The 23,515-nt window shown below is 39.6% G+C and overlaps 1 protein-coding gene across 1 annotated transcript in view; it reads left to right on the top strand.

The window, feature by feature from the left end:
- The window catches only part of SGIP1 (SH3GL interacting endocytic adaptor 1), a 199,248-nt gene that overhangs the window by 93,030 nt on the left and 82,703 nt on the right, over positions 1–23,515 (top strand). Inside the window, 4 exon segments of the mRNA XM_042952054.1 lie at positions 2,056–2,127; positions 5,771–5,827; positions 10,196–10,250; positions 10,982–11,157. Coding sequence (XP_042807988.1) covers positions 2,056–2,127; positions 5,771–5,827; positions 10,196–10,250; positions 10,982–11,157 — 360 coding nt within the window.

Consider the following 23,515-nt stretch of genomic DNA (forward strand, 5'->3'; position numbering starts at 1 on the left):
GAAATGTTAAGAAAATAGACATAAATTGACCAGACATTGGGTAACACTATAATCAAGGCTCTATTCAGCAGGGGAAAAAAAAGACCCAGAAGACTCAGCTTCTCCTCACCTCTTGCTTCTGGCTCAGAGCCCTCTCGTTAACTCTGTCTCAGGTACTCTGCTTCTGTGTCTTCTCTCTGCTTCTGTCTTGGTCCCCTCCCTGGGTTCTCTTGTCTCCTTCATTCTGACCTCGGCAAGGCTCTGTTAGCTACTCTCTGCTTTCTGTCCCTGCTGCTCTTAGGCTAGACTGCTGTTTCCTGCTTCTCTCCCTCTACCACCTCAGTCTTGTCCCTTTTTCTCTAATGCCCTGCTCCTCCTGCCCTCCGCCACCTCCTCACTCCCTACCCCATTGCTACCTCAGTGTTCTCTGCTCTTCTAGGGACCACCAGTTTAAATCTCTGGTAGAACCGCAGCCCTGGCATGTCGGTGCAGCCCTGGCATGCAGCTGGCAATGATGAGCATGTGCTGCATTAAAGAGCCCAGCCGTGATTCTGTGGATTCGTGTACCCTAAGTCAGGGCTTCATAGCTGAGCTCCCTGAGATCTCTCTCTCTGCCACCAATCCAAGTCATATATTTATCTATCGGCAGTGGCACCCTCCTTGTTCCCTAATTGGAAATGCCATAAATATCACTGGTCGTGATTTTAGGAAAGAGGAATTGTTTAATTTTGACTTCTCAGGAAGTAAGGCAGACCTGTTTGAAAAAGGCCACATTCTAAGTAAATGCAGCTTCCTAGGTAATTGGCATTTGTTAGCCAGCTGCTAGTTTTACCGTTTGGAAGGACTCCCCAGATATTCCTCACTCACTGTGGTCACCAAATTTTGAGAACTCCTGCGTTGGTGGTATAGTGGTGAGCATAGCTGCCTTCCAAATTTTGAGAACTCCTTGTCATATCAATGCTGTAGGAAGTCAAGTTTCTGCTTGCATTCAGTCCTTAGCGATCTCAATTTTCTTTCAAACCCAGGCTGATTTCTTTAATCCCTTGTGTCTGTGGACCCAGGCGCACTTTTATCTTTTACCTGGCTGATTTAGCTTCCAAATTATTGTCTCCTGGGTATCTGAAGTTGAACTGCATGGTTTCACTAATGTGGTTCTGCAAACCACAGGTGGTGGTGCACCCCCTTAATGCTTATAAATGGCTATGCGATAAGTTCGATGTACTGATACCTATTTAATTTCAGTTTCTCAAAACTTAATGAGGCCCATCTCTGGTGACCGCACTTTTGAGGGTTAGTCTACAGAGGCTTCGTGGCAAGGCTGCATGTGTGAAGGTGGGCTTGCCTTGCTCCCCACTGGTGAATGTCCCTCCAGCAGAGCTGTCTGGCATGATGTCTGAGACTTCAGGCAGCTGCGAGTGACAATGCATTCTAACCCAGAGACCAACTCACCTTTGTGCAGGGTGCACTCAAAACATTTTCCTGAGCAGTTTAGATTTCCATCCACATAGGCGGGGGGGGGGGGGGGGGGGGGGGGGGCACAGGGAATCACAGCCATTGCTGTGAGGAGATCTCTGCTCATCCTGAACGCGTGTGCAGGAAAGGGCCCAGATTTGAAGCTGTCAGCAGTTCATGCTGTACGTATTGACAACCTTCAGGAAAGCTTTGAAAAGGAGGGATATACGGTAGAGCTCGACTTACTGGACTCCTATTGGAAATATAACCATTTTTATTTAGTCTCTTTGGTGTGTCCCAGTGTCTGTTCTCTACCTGTAAATTAAGTTCTGGCTGAATGAGGCCCAGATCCACGTAATCCCTAGTGCCTGGGATGCCTCTTCCTCCTTCTCCCTTCTTCTCCTGGCCTAGCTACACTGGCCTGCTGAATAGAGCCTCATTATGGGCCCCAAAGTCCACTCCTTGCTTAAGGAACCCTGCCGAGATTGGTAGGCCCTACGATTTGGCCTAGAAATTGTTTCTTCTATGGTATGTTTGCTGACTCCATGTGATTCTTTATATGTGTCTTAAAGAACAAACAGATCCTTTAACAACTTTTTTCTACATGAAAACAATCAATTCCAGCAGCCCAGCCCACATGAACCACCCTACAATAACAAAGCAGAGTGTGCGCGTGAAGGAGGAAAAAAAGTTTCGGTAAGGAAACAGATTTTAGTTTAAAATTTCCAAGGGGTTGTAGAAACAGTGAGTAAAATCCCAATTTGAAATTTGGAAAAAACAGTGGCATTTATTTAACCAATCTAAGAAAAACTTTCTTAGCTATTTCTAAATTTTTCTTGAATATCCAAGGCCAATTTTTAAATCAACCATATAGACCTGATATACTGACGTCTGAATATACTTTTTAAAGAGTAATCGGGTTTAAAGGACATGTGTTTCCTTTGTCTTAGACAAAGGACAGGGATTCAAACTTGTAAAATAATATGCTGTCTATAAGAAAGCTTTGGCTATAATATAAGCATCACCATACAACTTGAGTAGTCATTTGTTAGGATAAACACTATCTTAGTAACATCATGAATTCAGCAGGGCCTTGGCTTGTGGCAACGAATATACTCGGCCAAACGATGGTGAGTCAGGGATGCTGATCCAGGCCCAGACTATACAGCAACGATTACCGTCTTGTCCAGTACAGTAGCTACATATGCTTATTCAAAATTCAGTTCCTCAGTAGCACCTGCCACATTTCAGGTACTCCATAGCTAATTGTGGCTGGTGGCTACCATATTGGACAGTCCACATATAGAATATTTTCATCTTCACCGATAATTCTATTGAACAGTACTGTTCTATGGGATTATTTACAAAGTGAGTCAAGTCTTGGCTCGGTGGCAAGAAGATAATTTTTAAGTAGAATACCATGTATCTTTAATACTTCATGTCTAAGGAACACTACATGGCCATGAGCTGACCTTGGAAAAGAGAAGCATTCACAGTAGAAATTGAGAAATTTGATGAATGTATAATTGAACACAACTGTTACTGCATTTATTGATTTAGCCCATCATAGTATCTGAGAGCAGATAATAAGCCTGACCAAAGTAAAATACCTATTAAAGCATGACTAATATTAATATGAGCCTCAATTATGTTTAAGTAACAGTCATATATTCAAGTGAGAAAAGTTGACTTATGCTAATTGTAAAATTTTAGAAAAGAAAGAAGTAAAAGAATACATAACTCCAACTCCAAGAGAAAAATCACTATTTATATGTTAGCCAATATCTGATATTGCTTTTACTATGAGACCTAGTTTTTAAATGATATCTTCCTACTTATATTCTTTCTTGCTTCTTCAATGTTTTCCGATCAAAAATCAAAAGAGCCATTACCTTCCCTATTACTACTATGAGCTGTACCTTGCTTTGGTGGTATAACCAGGAGAATTGCTTTTTTCTTGGGGTTTGGCCTAAAACAATTCAGCCAGGCTCCAGCCAAACTTAAACTCGATCATTTCCACTTGTGAAGCCAAATATGTTCATAATAATCCGCTAGCATGAGTGAGGCCAAATTGCCAATTCCTCTGATAAAGCCATGTTTGTGTGTGCTTGTGTGCTGAAGAGCTGCCTCTAAGTATATTGTTTATGATTTGTTGTTTGTGTTTGGTATTTGTGTTAAAAAGATTCCTAGTTTAAAAGACATTTTCTTTTTATAGATTTTGCTTTCTCTCCTTTTAGTCTTCTATATTGGTTTCCATGGAAACTGGGAATTTTTTCACTCAGCCCAGATCCTGAAAAATCAGGAACTTTTTATCCATAATGTTGAATATATGTTCTCAAGAAAGACACACACACACACACACACACACACACACATTTATTTATTTAGCTGAACACATAAGCTATCTTGGTTGTAAAGGGCTTTGAGTATGGAGATGAGACTACTATGGAAGCAAGCTAGAAGTTTGAACTCAGTAATTTACGTAAACTTTTTGATTTTTAGATAACAATCTTTTGTATTTAAGAATTGTTTCAGAAGCAAACTTTATATTAATAGTAATACTATAGTGATCACAAAATTCATGAGTTTAATTCTTTGAAACAACATAGTTCATTTGATTTCTCATTATTATAAACTAAATCTGTATATTGAATTTATTACGATGTTTGTTAAAAGGAATTTGGAGAATTTTGCAAAGAATTCATATGGAAATAGATTGGTAAAGTATGAATTACAAAAGAGAGTAAATATGACAAAAAGAAAATAGGAACCATATCCATTCTCCATGGGAGAGGTTTTTTTTTTTTATTATTCGATGGCACATTATGTAGTGGACCTTGTCCTTAACTCCATAACTCATACAGGTACAAGGATGATGTGGCAGGTTTTAAAAATGCCCTTTGTTCAAAGTAGGGAGAGTATTGCTGAAGCACTAATTCAATGAAGGCAATTCTGTGAAAAGGTTAAAATGGTGTAGTCTGACAAAGTATATAATCTTTGTCAGGAGCAAAACAAGGAAAAAGAGGGTCACAGAGTCAATGTTCCTGGGTGCTGGAAGCATGGCAGAGTTCTTGTATTTGTGCATTCTAGTGCAGTGGTGGTGTATAAGAAGAGGAAGAAAGAGGGCACGGACACTATCTATTATGCCTTCCCCGCTATTCACTCTAGGTATAAACTAGGCTAGTTCTTAGAATGCCCAGTCCAGCATTCAGTAATCAATGACAATGGTTACTAGGTTACCTCTAATTTGCTTTTCTAGTGATAGGCATACATGAAAACTTCCTTCTCCTACCTACTTGTCAAATTAGATGTTAGCTGTTCAATGTTGTAGTTCAAGTGGATTTTATCTGTGATTGTAAAATTAGAAGTCCTGTCCTCAAGCCGCATGCTTCACTATTTGATATGTGCTGTTCTGAGTTCTGCTAGTTCTCGGTGACATACCATTGTTTTATGTGCTAAACACAGGAATGTTGTTGAATGGACCCTCCCTTACCAACCTGATTTGTGTTTTTGTCCTTTGCTCCCAGAAAGTAGGGAATCTCAGAAATTTCTGTTTGTATGATGCCACAGCCTTACTCAAATGCTTGTGGCCATATATCATGATTGTTTAGGTGCTAAACTAGAACTTGAAAAGAATCCGAAGAGTAATGGCTGATATCCAGTCATCTTGCAATGACGTATGCTCATGAAGCCGTAGAACACACAGATGACAGAAATCCACAATCAATCCTTGGATTCTATTTTAATAATTTGATAAGAAAAGCCACTTGGAAAGAATAACAAAACTATTTTTAATACGTAGGAACTGAATTAACTTGGAGTTGATTCCCCTTACATTCTATCAAGGGGGTGGTTAGGGAAAAGTTGAGTCAGTGTTAGAAAAGCTAAAGGAAGATTAGTTAATGACTTGGAGAGATACTCTTTAGGTATGTTGGAACTAATTGTATATGAGAACAACATGGCAGTCAAAATGTTTCCATATATATATATCTGATTATATCCCCTGAAGGTATAGAAGATTAAATTATACTGTAGATGCTTCTAATTTTTTAGTAACCAATAAAATAAAATTTGAACAGCTAGCTGTTACCATTCCTATGCTTAGGTATCTTACAGTCTTTTGTGAAATAAGTATGTAAGCTCTTTTATGCAGTGTCATGGCAGCTCAATTTACCATTCAGTTACACCAGTGTGGTTGCTTAATAGGCTGCTCTAATTTGTCTTTCCAGTGCTGGATTTTGATAGCTCTTGCTAAATACAGATAAGAGTTAAGTGTTCTTTGTTCCTTGTCTCTTATTCAAATGTTTCTCTTCTAAATTTATTTTCAAATTTATTGCAGAAGAAAAGTAACGGGGCACCAAATGGATTTTATGCAGAAATTGATTGGGAAAGATACGTGAGTATCAGAACATTGTTTTTCTTTATTAAGTATTTCACAATTTGAAAATGAGTTGAGGCATTCTTATGTTTATAATAAGACATAGAAATAAGTGAAACATTCTCCATCTCATTAGGCAGTGCCTGGCATGCTTACGGTGGTTACAGAGTTTCAGAGCCCTAAGGTCTGTTAGACTGGGTTCATGACCTAGCCCCTCCACAGATTGATCCTCTGTGTGTGGCTTTGGGATGGTTATTTCCTGACCAACAGAAATGAAATCAGTAGTTACGTTATAACATCGTTGAAAGGATTCAATGAGCTCATTATTTGCAGATTATTTTAGTTCCTGCCTAGCCTATGATATGTGTTTTAAAAAAAATGCCTTTTTAAATATTAAGTCCAAATGTTGCAGTCCTGGTTCTATTTCTAAGCAGCTTTGAGAATCAAGTCAATCAGTTAACCTCTGGGGTTTGGTCTCATAGTGTCTTAGTCCATTCAGGCTGCTATAACAAAAATACCATAAACTTAGTGACTTCTAAACAACAAAAATTTATTTCTAACAGTTGTGTAGGCTGAGAAGTTCGCGGTCATAGTGCCGGCAGACTCGGTGTCTGTTGTGTCTGGTCGAGGGCCCATTTTCTGGTTTGTACATGGCACCTTCTAGCTGTAACCTCCTGGGATCTCCTTTGTAAGGGCACTAATCCCAATGATGATGGCTCCACCCTCAGGACCCAATCACCTCTAAAAAGCCCCGCTTCCTAACACCATCATTTTGGGGTTAAGATTTCAACATATAAATTTGAGGGGAGCACAAACATTCAGACCACAGCACAAAACAATTCACAGAACCTCGTGGTACAGACTTTTCCCAGGTCAAGTGACAATCACTTGTTGCTTTTCAATGAGTGAGGGTGACTCTCAGCTGACACCTAAACTCTCCACCTGATTCCCCTGGAAACTGATTTACATCAACACCCACTTCACCAACCACAACAGGACAGCCACAGTGATTCTTGGATTTCTAATCATATAAAACATGTAAATCATATGCACATCAAAGGTCATTTCTATTATATAGTAGGTACCTAAATTCACAATCCTTACAAAATGCTTTTGTATGTATGTCCTTTAGATGACTGTCTTGACCAAACCTCCCCTTGCATAAAAGCTAATTTTAATGTTAAAGCTTTTGCATATTTGTTGATAATAACTTTATTTGTACAGTAAATAATACCACCACTTATTGAATATTCCCTATTTGTCAGTCATAATATTAAATGCTGTGGAATCCTCACAGCCTTAAAAAGCAAATGCTTTTTGCATTATATTATTTGCCTTTTATAGAAAAGAAAACTAAAGCTCAGCAGGTTAAATTATTTTTTCAGGTTATTACTTTATCTTGAGAGAGAGAGAAAGAGAGAGAGAGAGAGTGGGAGAGGGGCAAAGAGAGGGGGAGAGAGAGAATCGAATCAGGGCTTGATCTCAGGAACTGTGAGATCATGACCTGAGCCGAAATCAAGATTCAGATGCCCAACCGACTGAGCCACCCAGCTGCCCCAGCAGGTTACATTCTTGATGTTTCCCACTCCTCCACTCTAAAACGTGTCACTCTGCCAACCTCATCACCTGGTTCTCTCATATCTGTTTCCCGGGATTGGGATCTTTTAGATATTTTTAGCAGTTCAAGTCCCTAAAATCTATGCCGATCCCTCTGTTACCCTAAATCCAAATTGTTCACAAATAATGTTATAAAGGAAGCTACTAAATATTAAAAAAATATGCTCTCTTTTCCCAGAGTTAATTCTTCTTTACCGAGAAAGACCTCTATTATATTTTGTAGGATTCTTTAATACACAAAAATGGGATGTTGTAAGCAAACAAGAAGTATGACAGTAAAAATACCAAATTACTCATCAAAGTAATATAACCCCCTCTAAACCCCCTACACTCTAGCGCTATCCCTGGTCAACATTGTGAATGCTTAAATGGAGCATAATTTCCCTCAAATTTGTTTAGTCCTGAAAACTAATCAGGTCACATAGGAATTGTCGTTGTGATTATACATTAGACATCACTTTCTCGAAGTAATAAGAAAGGTTTTATTCTTAAGAGATTATGTCATCTTGCTTTGGCAGAGAGAGGGGAGAGTAAGGAAGGCCCATGGAGGATGTGACCCTTAAGCAAAGCCCTTAAGTATAATAGGGGTTAACTGACTGAGCATTGAAAAGAAGAGAATTCCAAGCAGAGAGAATGGCATTTATGAGGACCCTGAAATGGGAAAGAGCTTACGTATTCAAACCATAAAAGTTAACAATAGAATGAAGGCCTTGCAGCTGAGGAGGATCCGGGAAGGGAATCTCAGACCTGGAGCCAGGTCAGACAGGGCTGTGAGCTGCACAGTGGCCCTGGGCTTTCATTCCAAGTGCAGTGAGAAGCCAGGGTCAGGTTTTTATCAGGCAAGTGACCTCAATACACTTAAATTAAAAAAAAAAAAAACCTCAGGTACTGAAGAAGGGCAAGAGAGAAACAATAAATGCTCAATAAATCGTGGCTTTTTGGGGCGCCTGGGTGGCTCAGTCGGTTAAGTGGCCGACTTTGGCTCAGGTCATGATCTCGCGGTCCGTGAGTTCGAGCCCCGCGTCGGCCTCTGTGCTGACAGCTCAGAGCCTGGAGCCTGTTTCGGATTCTGTGTCTCCCTCTCTCTGACCCTCCCCCGTTCATGCTCTGTCTCTCTCTGTCTCAAAAATAAATAAACGTTAAAAAAAATTTTTTTTTTAAATGGTGACTTTTTTCCATAGCATTCAGGCTTTCTTTCTCTCTATGGTCATGGCACTTTCATCATTTCAGTGACTCCAAAATCTCTCTCTCCAACTCTGTCCCTTTCTCGCATCTAGGCCTCTAACCACAACTTTAAAAGAGCCACCCTTGAATGGCTTCACCCTCATCTCTAGGGCATAAGGGTATAGTCTCATATACCTGGAGTCCAGGCACAGGTCTGCCATTCGCTAGGGTGTGTTTTCCTGCAAAATGGCATCTCATTTCTCTTGGTTTCCTCCTCAGTGAATGGGATAATTCCTTCCACATAGGATTGTTAACGAAGGTTTAATGAAATAAAGTGGGAGACAGTACTTACCATATAATAGGAACCCAAAGATAATAATACTAATTCCAATCATGCGAATTCTCTTTTATCTTTCCTTTCTTTAAAAATGTTAGTTGCCTGCTGTTACCATTAGTTCAGTCAGAAATACCAGCAGTCCCTGAGGATTTGACAGTAGAAATCTTGGAGTCTCCTTGAACCTTCCCTCTCCGTTTTTTTCCTATGCCAGATGTTACAAAGAACTAAGATTCATCACTTCCCACCACCAACAACTTGGTCCATATTCTTAGCACATCTTCCCTGATTGATACAAGTTTTTGAATGAGCTTTCCTTTCTCCAGTCTCTTCTGCCCACAGTCTATTCCTGAAGCATGCTTCCAAAACACCTTAAGATGCTACTTTCTACCCTGAGAAGCTGCAGCAACCATATGAAGTTTGAACTCTTCCTCCAGAACGTTGGCCATCCATGGTCTTATTTCCTATGTTCTCCCACTGTGCAGCTTCCTTTGCAGTCAGTCATTTTGTTGTTACCTCTCTCTTTCCCCATCTGAACCATACTATCCATTCCTGCCTTGGTATCTCTTCCTTACAGCCTCTCCCTTACCACCACCACCCCCCCCCCACCCTCTCCATCTCTCCTGAAAGGCAGGACTTCACTAATTTCCTTTTCCTTCAAACCCCTATCAATGATTTTTTTTTAATTTTTTAAAAAAAAATTTTTAAGAGAGAGAGAGAGAGAGAGAGAGACAGAGCATGAGTGGGGGAGGGGCAGAAAGAGAGGGAGACAGAATCTGAAGAAGGTTCCAGACTGTCAGCACAGAGCGCAATGTGGGGCTTGAACCCACGAACCGTGAGATCATGACGTGAGCTAAAGTCGGACACTCAACCAACTGAGCCTCCCAGGCGCTCTGATGTTTTGTATTTTATATCTTTTTAAAATGTTTTGCCTACCAAAATACTTTTCAATTTTCCAGAGGAAAAATAATTTGCATTTTGTATTCCCCTATATTGCTTAGCACAGTCCTTGGCCTATAAGAAATGCATGATAAATGCTCTTTGAATGTTTCCTTTCATTGACAGTTGATTCCTAGCTTATTTTTCTGATAGAAAGACTCTCCAAGTATCCTTGAATAAATATCTAAGCATACGCTGCTTGGCATTCACTTCCAAAGGTTAAAATAAAAGATCTGTCTATATCTTTAAGTAGAAAGCTCTAGAAGGAAAATTAATAATTCCTTGATTTTTGTCAGGATAATAAATGCTTAATGTGCACTTGTATTTTATAGAACTCCCCTGAGCTGGATGAAGAAGGCTATAGCATCAGACCTGAGGAACCCGGCTATATCCTTTCTTTATTTTATTTTTATTTTAATCTTTATTTTCTGTAAGAAGACTGTATATAAATTCAGATTTTTGAAAAGGTGCTGAAATAAGAAATAGTCCAAACTTCCTGAGTCCTGTTGTCCCTAATATTAGAAATGAATAAACAGCAGAGAACAGCCCGGTCACTAACAAGCAGGCATTTTGCCTTGATCTATTCATAGAAAAGAGAGAGAGGAGAAAGAGAAAAATGTGCTGAGGAAAGATTGTGTAAATTCTGGGTACCGGGTTGTCTGCTAAAACCTGATATGACCATGTCATTTATCGTGACTAGAAAATAGCTCTTACCTGTGCTCTCCCCACAAACCATCTCTGGGCAGAGCGTCCCTAAAGTACTGGAAACTCATCACAAATCATCCCAAGAGTGGCCTTCTTTCTCCTTAGACAGGAAAGCTCCCGTGGGCCTGTCCGTGTTTGTACTGAGTGGGACATAACAAATGGCCACCTGCAGCAAAAATGTAGGACCTTATACTACTGCTCCTAGAAATTCACCATTCTTAATCATGTTCCAAGGAAAGGTAAATAAATTTGAACCCTTTCCTAATCTGCTCTTTTATTTGTCTGTGTATTTTGCTTTGATTTCCTGCCATCTAAGGATACCTTTGCTGCCTCTATATGCAGTCACTCTTGTCTTCTACTTATCATTGCTTCCCAGTAGAAAAAAGAGTTCTGTATCTTTAACTGTGTTCTACCTACCAAAGGAAAGCACTTTTATTCTTCGAGTGAATCGGAAGAGGAAGAAGAATCACACAAGAAATTTAATATCAAGATTAAGCCATTACAATCTAAAGACATTCTTAAGAGTGCTGTGACTGTGGATGAGCTGAAGGCATCGATAGGCAACATTGCACTTTCCCCATCACCAGTGGTGAGTGGTGTTTATGCCAAGTTTTGATGAGGTTGGACAGAGAGCTGTGTTCCGCCCATACGTGCTAAATAGATCAGAAACCCCTTAAACTGGAGGCTGGCATGTGGTCACCCTTTTATGAATTTTATGTAAACCTTAAACAGCTCCTTCTGTTTTAGAAAGCTATGCTCATTTTATAATTGTTTTTGTGCTTTGCAAAGTGGCAAAAATACAGGGGACCACATTTCTTTTTGGCTTACATTCCTGCAAGCATTTGAAAAAGAAGGAAAAATAACAAAAAGATTATTCAGAGTTACTTCTGAAGCAATTAAGAATAATATGAGGTTTACATATTTACTAACGGTGTTTTTTTTTTTTTTTAAGTTTATTTACTTAGAGAGCTGGGGAGGGGCAGAAAGAGGAAGAGAGAGAGAATCCCAAGCAGCCTTCACACTGCCAGTTTGGAGCCAGATGCAGGACTCAAACTCACAAACTGTGAGATCATGACCTGAACGGAAATCTAGAGTCAGATGCTTAAACGACTGAGCCACCCAGGTGCCCCTACTAACAGTGATTTTTAAAAACACATCATAGAGTCTTTTTTTTATGATATAACACCTAGAAACTCATGGGAAGAAAACTAAGGAAATTATTTTTCTTTAAAAACAACAACAACATTTTCATTGCTCTGCTCCCAAAAGAAACATTAATCTAATGTCACAGATCATAATCTAAAGATATTCAAACCCCTTTTGGGATGAGCACTGGGTGTTGTATGGAATCCAATTTGACAATAAATTTCATATATTGAAAAAAAATAAAATAAAAAATAAAGATATTAAAGCCCATAATCTTCCTTATATTTTATTATCAAAATGTTTTAAATACTCTCATCTTTCAGGCACCTAAAATATAGGCAGACCTTACTTACATTATTCAAATTGGTATTTTTATACAATTTGTTCTCCTTTCCCCCAGTTCCCACCTACTAGATTTCTATAGTTGCTGAATTCTGGGTTCCAACATGTACAGTATTTTCTCAGTGGTGTTTGCTAAACGCTACAACTGTTTTCTAAAAATAGATGTAAGGAACAGATGAAGGTTCTCAAACTAGCAGCTAATATGTTCTTGGCATCTTCTTCAGAAAGATCTGATCTTCCTACAGCAACCCCCTGACAGAGGTAGTTAATAAATTCTGAACCATTTTTGAGGTGCTTTTAAAAAACTCAACAAAACTTTCTAAAGAAGTTGTAATCATCTATCTTCTGAGAATAAGTATTTGCCTGCCTGGGATGAATAAAATCTATAACGATGCCTTCCTTAGTGCTTAGTGCTTATAATGGCCTTTATCACTGCTGTTAGTGATGAATAAACTGATTGTTAATAATAATCAACCACAGGAAATGATATTTCAGGTGATTTTTAACCATATACGCACTTGCTATTTTAAGATGTCTCCCTGAAAACAGGAGCCATGAAATATATGTGCTTTCTTTCCCTCTGCAATGGAAAGTACAGATTTAAAACCCACAATTAGGGCTGCAATACCAGTGATTTCTAGTAAGAGGGGCATTTTAAATGCATACATTTTGACTTTTCAGTTGACATCTTTCAAATCATTTTTCACTTACTGAACTGTTGTTTTAAATTAACTTAAAATTTACCTAAGCTCCTGAAACCAGTTTATATCCACTTTTCCATAGGGTCTAACACACTTAGTGGGCATTTGGAAGCTACCTAGGGGTAAGTGTAAGAAGACAAGATCATGGGATTAAATGAACAGATTTATGTGAAAGAAACTTAAAAAAAAAAAAAGGAGAAAGAAAGAAAAGAGAACTTACTAAAACTGTTGCAGACATACAGCATATATTTGGCCAAAAGCTAGTTGCATTTAGGAAAGATGAAATCCCCTCTATCAAAAAGAATTTGTTTGCCGGGGCATCTAGCAGATATTCCTCCAACTAGCTGTGTTACTGATGGTGCAGCAAGAAGAGTGGTTTGTTCTGAGCTCTTCTCAACACCTATTTTCATGGTAATATCTTGACATGATGTGGTTAAAACTCTGGTTAGGGAAGGTAGTGTGAAATGTAGATGGGGGCACTCAGAGAAAGTAATTACAAGGTTAGGCTGTTTCTGCATACCAGCAACACCATGAATTAAGGGACTCTCAGATCCCCCTACCACCACCGTCCCCCGGACCCCCAGGTTCCTTCTGATGTGGGAACTTGGCTCTGCCCATTATGAGGATTCCCCAATATTTATGATTTTTGATATTTAATGTAGGGGAATGAGCTGTTATTGCTACTTTAGGGAAAGGTAAGGGTGTTTCTGGATATACATAAGTAAAAAGAGAGATTGTAACTGAGAATATATTCTTGGTTTTAGAATCCGTAACCTCTTCTAGATAACCCACGTGTACCCCATTTATTTCATAAATGACATATGCAGTATGTTATCTCCAGTACAAGATAACTAGAAAAAGTTCTGAAATCCAGTTAGTGCCATGATAAAAATGGCAGATCCTTTTGCAACTTTAGATGTTTCCAACCAAGCAATCAGACATTTATATGTCTACACTTAATTCAGGTGCAAAAAGAGAAATAGAGTCTACACTAGTTAATAATATATCGGTATATTTCACATTGGTTATGGTTCTTATGCTACAAAAGCGTCAATCATTACTCTAATAGAAATAGAGGAGATTCTAAATGGCAAGTGATTCCTAACAATGGCTTATGTTGGATTTCTCATTTCTATTTCTTTTAAAGAATTTTAAGATTAAGTTATGTTTCACTTGTTCTGCTCAGCCATCTGTGAATATGTATCAATGAATTTTAACCCATTTGATATCTCTTATCATGAATTGCTTCTCATTTTATTTGAATAGCTCCCTGTACACACTACATGGTCAAATTACTCAATAAATGAATGAATGGATGGGTGGATGGATGGATGGTTGTATGAATGAATGCATACATCTATGTATATATATAATATAAACCTATCTGAAAATTACTCATCCCCAAAACAAAGCATCAGCAGCATAGAAAATTGGGGTATTAATTGCTGGCAAAAATCCTACTATATAGACAAATAAACATAATTTCAGTCCAGATCTTGCCTTGGCCCTTGATTTTTATACAGAAGTAAAATATAATGTGGGCCAGGATAAGGCAGAGCACCAAAAAAGGAGGGGGGTGATGTAAGTGTTAACTCACAGGCAAGTATGTTCATTTCTATTCTTTTCATAGTGTAGTCTCCTGATACTATGCTGATTGGGCAAAGAATGAACAGCTCTTAGATTTTAGTTGTTGATTTGGTATCTGTACAAGTTAGAATATTGGTACAGCTGCTTTAACACAGACCAAAATAGTAATGGCTTAAGCAAAATAAGTGGTTTACTTTTCTCCCATGTAAAAGTCAAAACTGGTAGGCACCTCAGATGGATAATTGAGTCCTAGTCCAGAGGTTATTCAAGAACCCAGAAACTACTGTTCACCTTTCTGAGGCTACTGCTGCCTTACCACCCATCAATCGACTCCATGTTCCAACCTTGGGATGAAGGAAAGAGAAAGTAAAAGGCACGTGGTTTCCTTTAAAGATTTCACTCAGAGTCTGCAAACATCACTACCACTAGCCATAATTTAGTCACATGGACACATTAGCTAAAAGGGAGTCTGGGAAATGTAGTCTTTGGCAGGGTTCTGTTAGGTAAAGACAAAGGAGTAAATGAACAGTGGTGGGCATTGACAATTTCTGCCATTGTATCTTAAATAATCTAGGATTACTTCTGAGAGTTCATTAGGAAATGGATTTTTTCCCCATTTATCTTCAAATTATCCCCAGATTCTACTGAACCCAGGAAGTTTCCTTGTAAAAATTTCTAATCACTAAATTCTAAATATGAGTGATGCTATACAACATGCTAGCCAGGAGCAGATAAACAGAAACAAATTTCACTAAAATACCAACTTGTTTGGTTGATACTGACCCTTTCAATAGTAATAGTGCTTCTTCTGTCTTGCAAAGTACACTGCTTTTTTGAGGCAGGCTGTTTCATTATTGAAAGAAATTAGTAAGCCCGAATGCTATCTCTGTGTAACTTTTGTCCTTGATTGTAGCTGTGCTGTTTAGAGGATTAACAAAGGACAAACCATCTCCTTTTCCAACTCCAAGTTTACTGTGCAACTTATTTATTAAGGAGTGACCTTGGGCTCAACTCCTATGGGGTAAGGTGGGTAGAAGGGGAAGTTAAGCTGTATTGCATGCCCAACAGCACCCTGAGCTGACCCTATGGGAACTCTAGAGCTAGGCTGTCCCTTCAGAGTTGTCCTGAGTTTGACTGAGGTGAATAATATTTATACTGCTACATCAGTCAGTTCTCTGATAGGGGCAAGCTAAGAACCTAGTAAATCATACCTATTATTAATCAGAACAACAAGAGTATTCATGGCGAATACCTGTCAACATCCTCTAAGACCACTTTGAAAACTCATGATGCTGATGGTGGTGGTGGTGGCAGCTGTGAAAATTTGAGTGCTGTGTGTCAGATGCTTCACACATATTAATTCATTTATCCTCATAGCAACTCTATGAACTAGGTACTATTACTCCCCACATTTTACAGATGAGAAAATTGAAGCATGGAAGTATTAATTAAGTTCACCCACGATGTCAGAGCTAATAAGCAAAGTTCTTGGGATTTAAACCCAGAAGATCTGATTCTGATTCAGAACGCTTACCCACTATGTTACTACTTTTGATGAAAGCTATTGGGTCTCTTTCCAGGGGAAAAATTCGAAGTTCATTAGCTCATCGAAAACATTTTGCATACAACTTCTGAGTACCCACAAACCAAAGTGATAGTGAAGGCTATCACTTTGATGGGCCCTTCAGGGCTCTTGATCCCAACTCAGAAGCCCACCCCCCAGGCTTTCTTCCCCCTCGATCCACGGACATACCTTCTACAGTACCTCCTAGCCATTCCGTGTGACAAGAGAGCAAGTCTGAGCTGACAGTTCAGGCAGCCTTACTGCTGTGTCATGTGTGATTTCTAGTTTATTAAAAGTCTCTCATTTTATATGAACACTTCAGGCACCTTTGTTTTAAATGTTAAGGAATGACACCTCATTTTTATATGGCTCACATTTTTCAGTTCTCCTAATCAGTCAGCATTTTTTATGTTGAAGCTTTATTATAATAATAGTTTACAGTTTATATATGCTGTCATAATCAGAAAGATGGAATGAGCAGCCACACTACTAAGCAGGCAGAGAAATGGTGATCATCACATTTTACAGAAGAAATTAACTCAGAAAGATAGAGACGCTGCTGAAAGTCTGAGGACCAGAACTTGACCTTCAGCGTCTGCCTCCTTTCTGCCAAGTTAAAAACACAGTAGGTTATTTTCATCTACAGAGTAAGGGTCTATAATTCCATTATCTTTAAATCCCTCTAAGGGTGAATACTCTACTGTGTATTCTGACTCAAGAGCCTCTGTGGAAAGCTTTCTGTTTTAGGGGCAGTTTGGGGTTATAGCAAGGAGACCAAGAAAGAGAACATTTCCTTAAAGCACATTGGTTGAGTAGGAAGAACACAGGCTTTTGAGTCTATATCTTATTATCTGTGTCCATGGGCAAGTTGCTTAACATGACGCTTCAGACCCCAAATCTATAAGATGGGAACAAGAATATCCATCCTCTTGCAGGACTAATGTGAAGAGAACAAGAGATTATGCCCAGTTAGGTGCCTGTCTCCCAGGAGGGGGTCTATAAGTATCAGCTCCCCTTTCATCTCCACTTTTCTTTAAGACATCTGCAAGAGTGAGAAAGAATATAAAAATAGAGAGGGAGGACTTGAGCAAAGTCAAGGAGAAGAGGGCTGATATCCAAATATCAAACCAATTGTTAACCCAACACAGGCATGCAAAATGATGTAGGAGCAGGTGTTGACCTCACCTGGCATATATGTTGGTGCCTTCTCCCCTTCCCCTATAAGATTCAGTGCTATAAGGAATTAAAGAATATGGCATGGCATTCAGAAGGAGTTATTAGTTTAAGCTTATTCCTGGTGCTTTGCAATCCATAACAGAGTTATTTAATCAAAAAATATGGGGAGAGGGCGATAGCTTTGAACTGGAGAAAGTCTGGTGCTGTTTGCCTATTCCAGGTGGCCCACCCACCCTGCCACCCCTAAATTAGCCTGCCAGTGAGTGAAATCCATGAATTTGCCGCTGCTTGGTAACACCACCCCCTTTCCTGTCCTCACTTTGGCAGAAGGTTCAGCACCCCATCGAGTTCAGTAAAAACAAAGAGTCATCAGTGGGGGAGGAGAGCTCCAGTCTCCTACACACTGCCATTCGCTCCCAGTAAGATTGCTGCAGGGTGCAAGGGGAGGCTAAGGAGTGCATTCTGATGCTAAGTGCTCAGCACAGACCTCAAGTGCAGCTGGTAGAAGGGAAGAGGGTGAGCTTGGGTTCTACTCTTTAAGGAGAGCTTCACAGGGCACACATGATCAGTTGGATCTAGACCAGATATATAAGCTACCACACCCCATTGCAAATACTGAGCAAACACTGTGACCAGATCCCATATCCCTTATGCATTCTGAGAAGCCCCCTCCAGACAGAGCTGCAGGCACCCTGACCAAAATCATCCAGTTGACACATAGGATGTCACTCTTTTTTTTTTTCTTCTGGCCTTACAGAGAAGGATAGATGATGAAATGGGTAGGACCTTCCTTTTTCAAAACATATTGTTCTCTTTCCTACACTCTAATAAGCCATGGACTGCAGAAGAATTAGTTTCACACCTGAGACTTATTGTTCTTTATTACTATTTTTTTTAGGAAAAAAATATCATTTTTCCATACTTTTCGTGCCCATCCTGTGCTGGTAAGAAGAAATCTGTGTGTTGGATATTTTTATCTTCTAGAAAATGGGCAGAATATGAATTCAATCTGGATTGCCTTTGTCATTATTTTGCCAATTAATGTTGGTTGGGCCCTCTGAGCACATGGTCTTTTGCTCCATGTTGTGAGGGTAAGAATTAGAATTTCCTTGCATAACTCCAGATTCTTCCATCTTGTTCTATCTCAGACAACTAGATCTGATTGGGGAAGGCAGTTTCAGAAACATGATCACCAGGATTAGAGGCCTAACATCCTCAATTTCTGTTACCAGCTTAAAATCTAAGTGAGACAATATAGCCACAATTTTGACACATAAAAATATTAATATGTCCTCAACCAGAGGCAGGAAATTCCTGAACTGCATGCTTTTAATTACAGTGCTAATTATCATCAAAAAGGCTAATTTTTACATCATTATGTTCTTCTGCCTTGGTTGTGTTGGTCCTTCTGGTATACAGTTTGAATGTAAAACTATTTTTATTAGCTGATGGACCTAAAGGGAGTAGATCGGGCTCTGTAATGAAGCAATTGATTTGGAAAATAAGTTTGTAACAGTATATTTTATGATTGATTCAGTAAGAACCTAGACCCTCAGGTTTTTAGCCCATGGATGGAGCCTTCCCTCAAGACCTACAACATTTTCCCTCAAGACCTACAACATTGAGTGACACGTAGGAGGTACTTAGAAAATACTTGGGTGGATGGATGGATGTTCTTCACTGTGGGAAATGAAATGGAGCTTGGTATTTTGCTATGACAAAATGCAATGTACATCCCTCACATTTTAGAAGGAGAGCAGATTTATGGCTCTCCATTTCTTTGATCTTTCCCCTTGCAATTCACCCATTTTCCTGCAATATTGGATGGATGAATAATACGAACAATAACTCTCTTTCTTCTCTTACAGTGTGCAAGTTCTTTTTTTAAAGTTTAACTTAACATGTTCTTCTTTTCTGAGCGCCAGTATTTTGTCATAATTCTCTTCCCCTGAACCCACATATCCAGTGAGATGTCTGTCTCTTACCTTTTTTTTTTAATGTTTATTTATTTTTGAGAGAGGGACAGAGTGTGAGGGGGGAGGGGCAGGGAAAGAGAGGGAGACACAGATTCTGAGAAGGCTCTAGACTTGGAGCCGTCAGCACAGAGCCTGACACAGGGCTCGAACTCATGAACTGTGAAATCGGGACCTGAGCCGAAGTTGGACCCTTAACCAACTGAGCCACCCAGGCGCCCCTGTTCTCCAAACTAAAGCCTCAGGTTTCAGTCACCTAGTGGTACATACTGTCTTACCTTTTTTATACTATTGTATTTATTTTTGTACTAAGAAGTTTCTGTAACTGTACGAATCACAGTATAAAAATAAGTATAACAATATAAGAAAAAAGTCCCTTGAAGGAGAATTTTTTTTTTTAGTGCCTGAAATAATCTACAGCAATAGATGTACTTTTTAATTGTTTTAGGAAAAAAAAACCTCTTAGAGTATGAATCACTCAAATTCATTATGTCAGAAAATGTTTCTTCGGCCACTGGGGGAAATTTCATAATGAACAGAATATAGTATAGGTGAGATTTCTTTCTGTCTAACACAGCCCCTCACTGCCCATGGAAGGTAGGAACCATCACTGGAATCGGCTACCAGCACAACAGTGGTACAGGACCAGTGAGCCCATCTGAACTCTTATCCTGAAGCAGCCAACAGACAGGGAAGGCAAGATGCACTGGCCTCACTCTGTTTTGCCCAGTACAAACTCCTTTCCACTTCCTAACCTATTTGAAACCCATCTCTGTTTTATTTTTTTAACTTGATACTTAGGGAATCAAAATCAGCTTCCAAAGAGTAATGAAAATGACAGCGTATGTCACATCCAGGCATTTTCTGAGATGGCTTCATCTGTCTCAGCTATGGCTCTTCTCGGCAACCAACAGTTACTACACCCCCACACCAGAGAATTCCTGCTAAGTAACGGCCATACGCTGCAGTGGAACAGAACAAATCCAAAATCTCTGCAGTGGCCTTCAAGACCATCATGGTGGGGACACCCCCAACCTGCAGGGTACCACCTGCCACTCTTCCTTTTCATTCCACTCTAACCTGGCTCCCTGGCTGAGCCTCCTTCCTCCAAATGGCCACAGTGTGACGTCCCTCTCAGGCTCAGGAGTTTGTTAGAGTCACATTCTCAATGGCCTACCCTGACTACCTTATTGAAAAATTATAAAACTCTCTACCCTGGCATTCCCAAACCTCTTTATTTGCTCTACTTTTAAAAATTGCATTTAGCATCTCCTGAAGTCCAAGATAGTTTGCTTCTTTATTATGTTTATTATTTATTGCCTATCTCCTTCCTCTGGCCCCCAGAATAAGCTTATTAGAGCATTTTGTCCATTGTTCCTATTGTTTTGTTCAGCAATATACCTAGAGTAGTGTCTTGTCTTTATTAGGTACCCAATAAATATCTAAATGAATTATCTTTTTTTAATTTCTGTCATACATAACTGATAAGAACTGGTTATATTTATAATCAAATCTCATTCGTTAAATATAAAGATCCAAAATACAGCCATCTTATTTTTAAGGTTAAACGGCTGCAGACTGAAGAAGCTTATAGGATAGACTTGGTTTTTTCGTGTCTTGGTTCCACTCTTATGAAACTTGGTGCCCCAAATTCCCATGGCAGCTGGTTCCTTGTTAAGAGTGCAAGGATGTATTTAGAGCACAAAACCTCTGTGTGAGGATCACTAAACTCTGCTGTGTACTTTCTTCATTCACCTCTGTTCACTTCAGCTCTGGGTCTTAAACTAAGTTCAGTTGTAAATGTTGTTGCTTTTGAGCCCCTTGCACAGAAATGTAGGCCTCAACAAGACCTAACTTGAATGACTCCTTGCACTAGAAAGTGGTTTAGGGTAAGGGTGAGCTGCCTTTCAACAAGGCTTGCAAATCAGAGAATTATTCTTTCTCAAGCCACAGCACAGGACAATCCCTGCATGAGAGATGATTCATTGATTATATTTTAGGTATATGTTTTGTCCAGTCCAAAAATTCACTCACTCAGTTTCTCTGTACAAGTGCACCCAGGGGTATACATCTCTTTTCCAGTTCTCTTAGTAGCTTTTCTACAATGAAAAATCAACTCTGATGCTGTGAGCTCATTAATATCTTTGTTTTCCCCAGAAGAGAATTGTCTTACAGGGTTTTTTTCCCTTTGTTCATTCGTGTGACATTCTGAAGAAGTCCTTAAGCCAGAGCTCATAGCCTAGGTGTTGGAACTGCTAACAATTAAAACAAACAACATATTGAATAAAAATGGTTTAATCATCATGAAGTCTGGATTGGGAAGGTGTGCGGTGGTGGGGCGGGGGTGGGGGGGAGTCCTTATCATTTGTGATTCTAATTCAATACATTTAATTCTAGGAAAAGGCTGAGAAATTTACCTTACAATCAGTTTAATTCCAAGATCTGAAACCATACCTAGAAACACAAGTTCACGTTCTGAAAAGCTCATTCCCTGAGACCTGCTCTGATAGATAGCCCTGGTGTATTATTTAACTGTTTTCTTTGGAAAGACCCAAGATTATTTTCCAGGATGTTCGATCTGTGAGCTTTTAGCTGTATTGTTTCTAGATCCCAATGCTGTTAAGGCCCTGAGAATGGGTTAATCAGTTTAGGGGACTTGATCTGTGCCATAGGCCCACCCCAACCAGGGTCTGGGGAGGTAGGTAAGCTGGGAACCAGACCCAGCTCTGCTCCTTAGTAACTGTGTGGCCTTGGAATTTATCTAAGCCTCCTTGTCCTCACTGCTAAATTAGAAATAACAAGGACACCAAGGTAAAGGTAAAGGTTCTCAGTAAACATTAGCTCAATATCATCCACATCTTTTAATTCTCATAACATTCGTACAACTATTCCACAACAAATTCCTACAATTCTGCAACAAATCTACATCCCTGCCTTACGGAATTGAGATGCAGTACAGCCTGCTCAAAAGCATCCAGAGAATAAGGGGTTAAGCTGATTTAAATATACAAAAGCTTCTGCTCCTCCTTCCGTGACAACTCCTTTAAAGCTATTTGATTTTAACCCAAGAATTTCTTTTTATCTGTAGGTTGAGAACATGGACCTTAATAAGTTTCATTTCTTTGTGCTACTTACCAAGGGTCTGGGACCAAAAGCACCAAGAGTGTCAGCACCTATCTTGACCCTCAGTTATTCTGCAGCATTAGTTTTTGGCTATGAGAGAACATTCTCCACCCCTGCCCCAAGATCTGATCACACAGCTCTATACTAATGTTTGTACAAAGCTGTGCTACTTCCTGGGAGCCTTTGTAATATGTATTCGACCCTGGGGTCACTAATAGCAGAGAGACCAAGAGTTAAGTAGGAGCTAAGTTGAAACATTTATAGGAGCTGGTGAAGGAACCATTACAAAGAGGGTCACATCCCTTGGGGCATATACAATTCAGCTTTATTTCAGAGACCAGTTCATCTTTCTGTATTTTAAAAGATACTATGCATTTTATAGTGTTTTAATGGCCCCTAGAAAGGGAATTCCTAAACATGTGTGAATGCCTCCTGTGTGCCTAGCACTATGTTTGGGACCAGAGAGAGTCCACTCATGACCATTACTGTGAGTTAATAATCGAGTGGAGACATCTAAATAAAACAGGACAAAATAAGAACTGCAAAAATTATGCTAGCAATGTGTACCTTGGTTTTTCTGAGGCTAATAAATGCCAGGCAAGCAGAAAAACCTTCAACACGAGTTTGTTCTTTTGAACAAAAGGAATGTGTTATGATCAAACCAGAGAAGGGAACAACTGATTTTGACAGGGAACATTGGAGAAGGCCTCAATGGAAGAAAAGGTCCTGACCTTAAAGAATAAGTAAAATTGTAATTGAGGGAGAAGGAGAAGGCCTCGAAGTCTAGCAGAAGGCAGGGAAGTGTGTGAGTGGAGCAAACATTCAGATGACCAGGAGCCTCCAAGGTTAAGTGTGAGCTTCATGCAGAACAGCAGTGGAAGGTGAAGATGTGAGGGTAAATTGGAGCCCATCGTGAAGGCCTAACCGACATAGAATGGAGCATGCGTTCTAATTTTTGTATGATTGGGAGGTTTTTGAAGGGCAGAGTAATATATTCACTTCACTATTTTGAAAAATAATTCTGGAGGTAGAGCAGAGGATGAATTTAGGAGACAAAACTGGAAATAGGACCATCAGCCAGGAAGTGCGTATACAAGGCCAGTGGAGCTCTACCATCAGCCAGACATGGGGCCCTCACCAAGACAGTTGCCCAGGAAATAAAAGAGCATTCTGAGGGGCCAGCAACCACTCACCAGGAAAGTAATTTGCTAATGTCCGTGGGGAGTGGGGAGACATAAAATATGGGATGAAGGAATTGGTGATTCTAGCCAGGGTATCTTGAGAGAAGATGATGGGTACCGGGTTCCCTGACAAAACTGGAGTTTCTGGATAATC

The sequence above is a fragment of the Panthera leo genome, chromosome C1 (genome assembly GCF_018350215.1).
Source record: "Panthera leo isolate Ple1 chromosome C1, P.leo_Ple1_pat1.1, whole genome shotgun sequence".
In the NCBI taxonomy this organism is placed as follows: Eukaryota; Metazoa; Chordata; class Mammalia; order Carnivora; family Felidae; genus Panthera; species Panthera leo.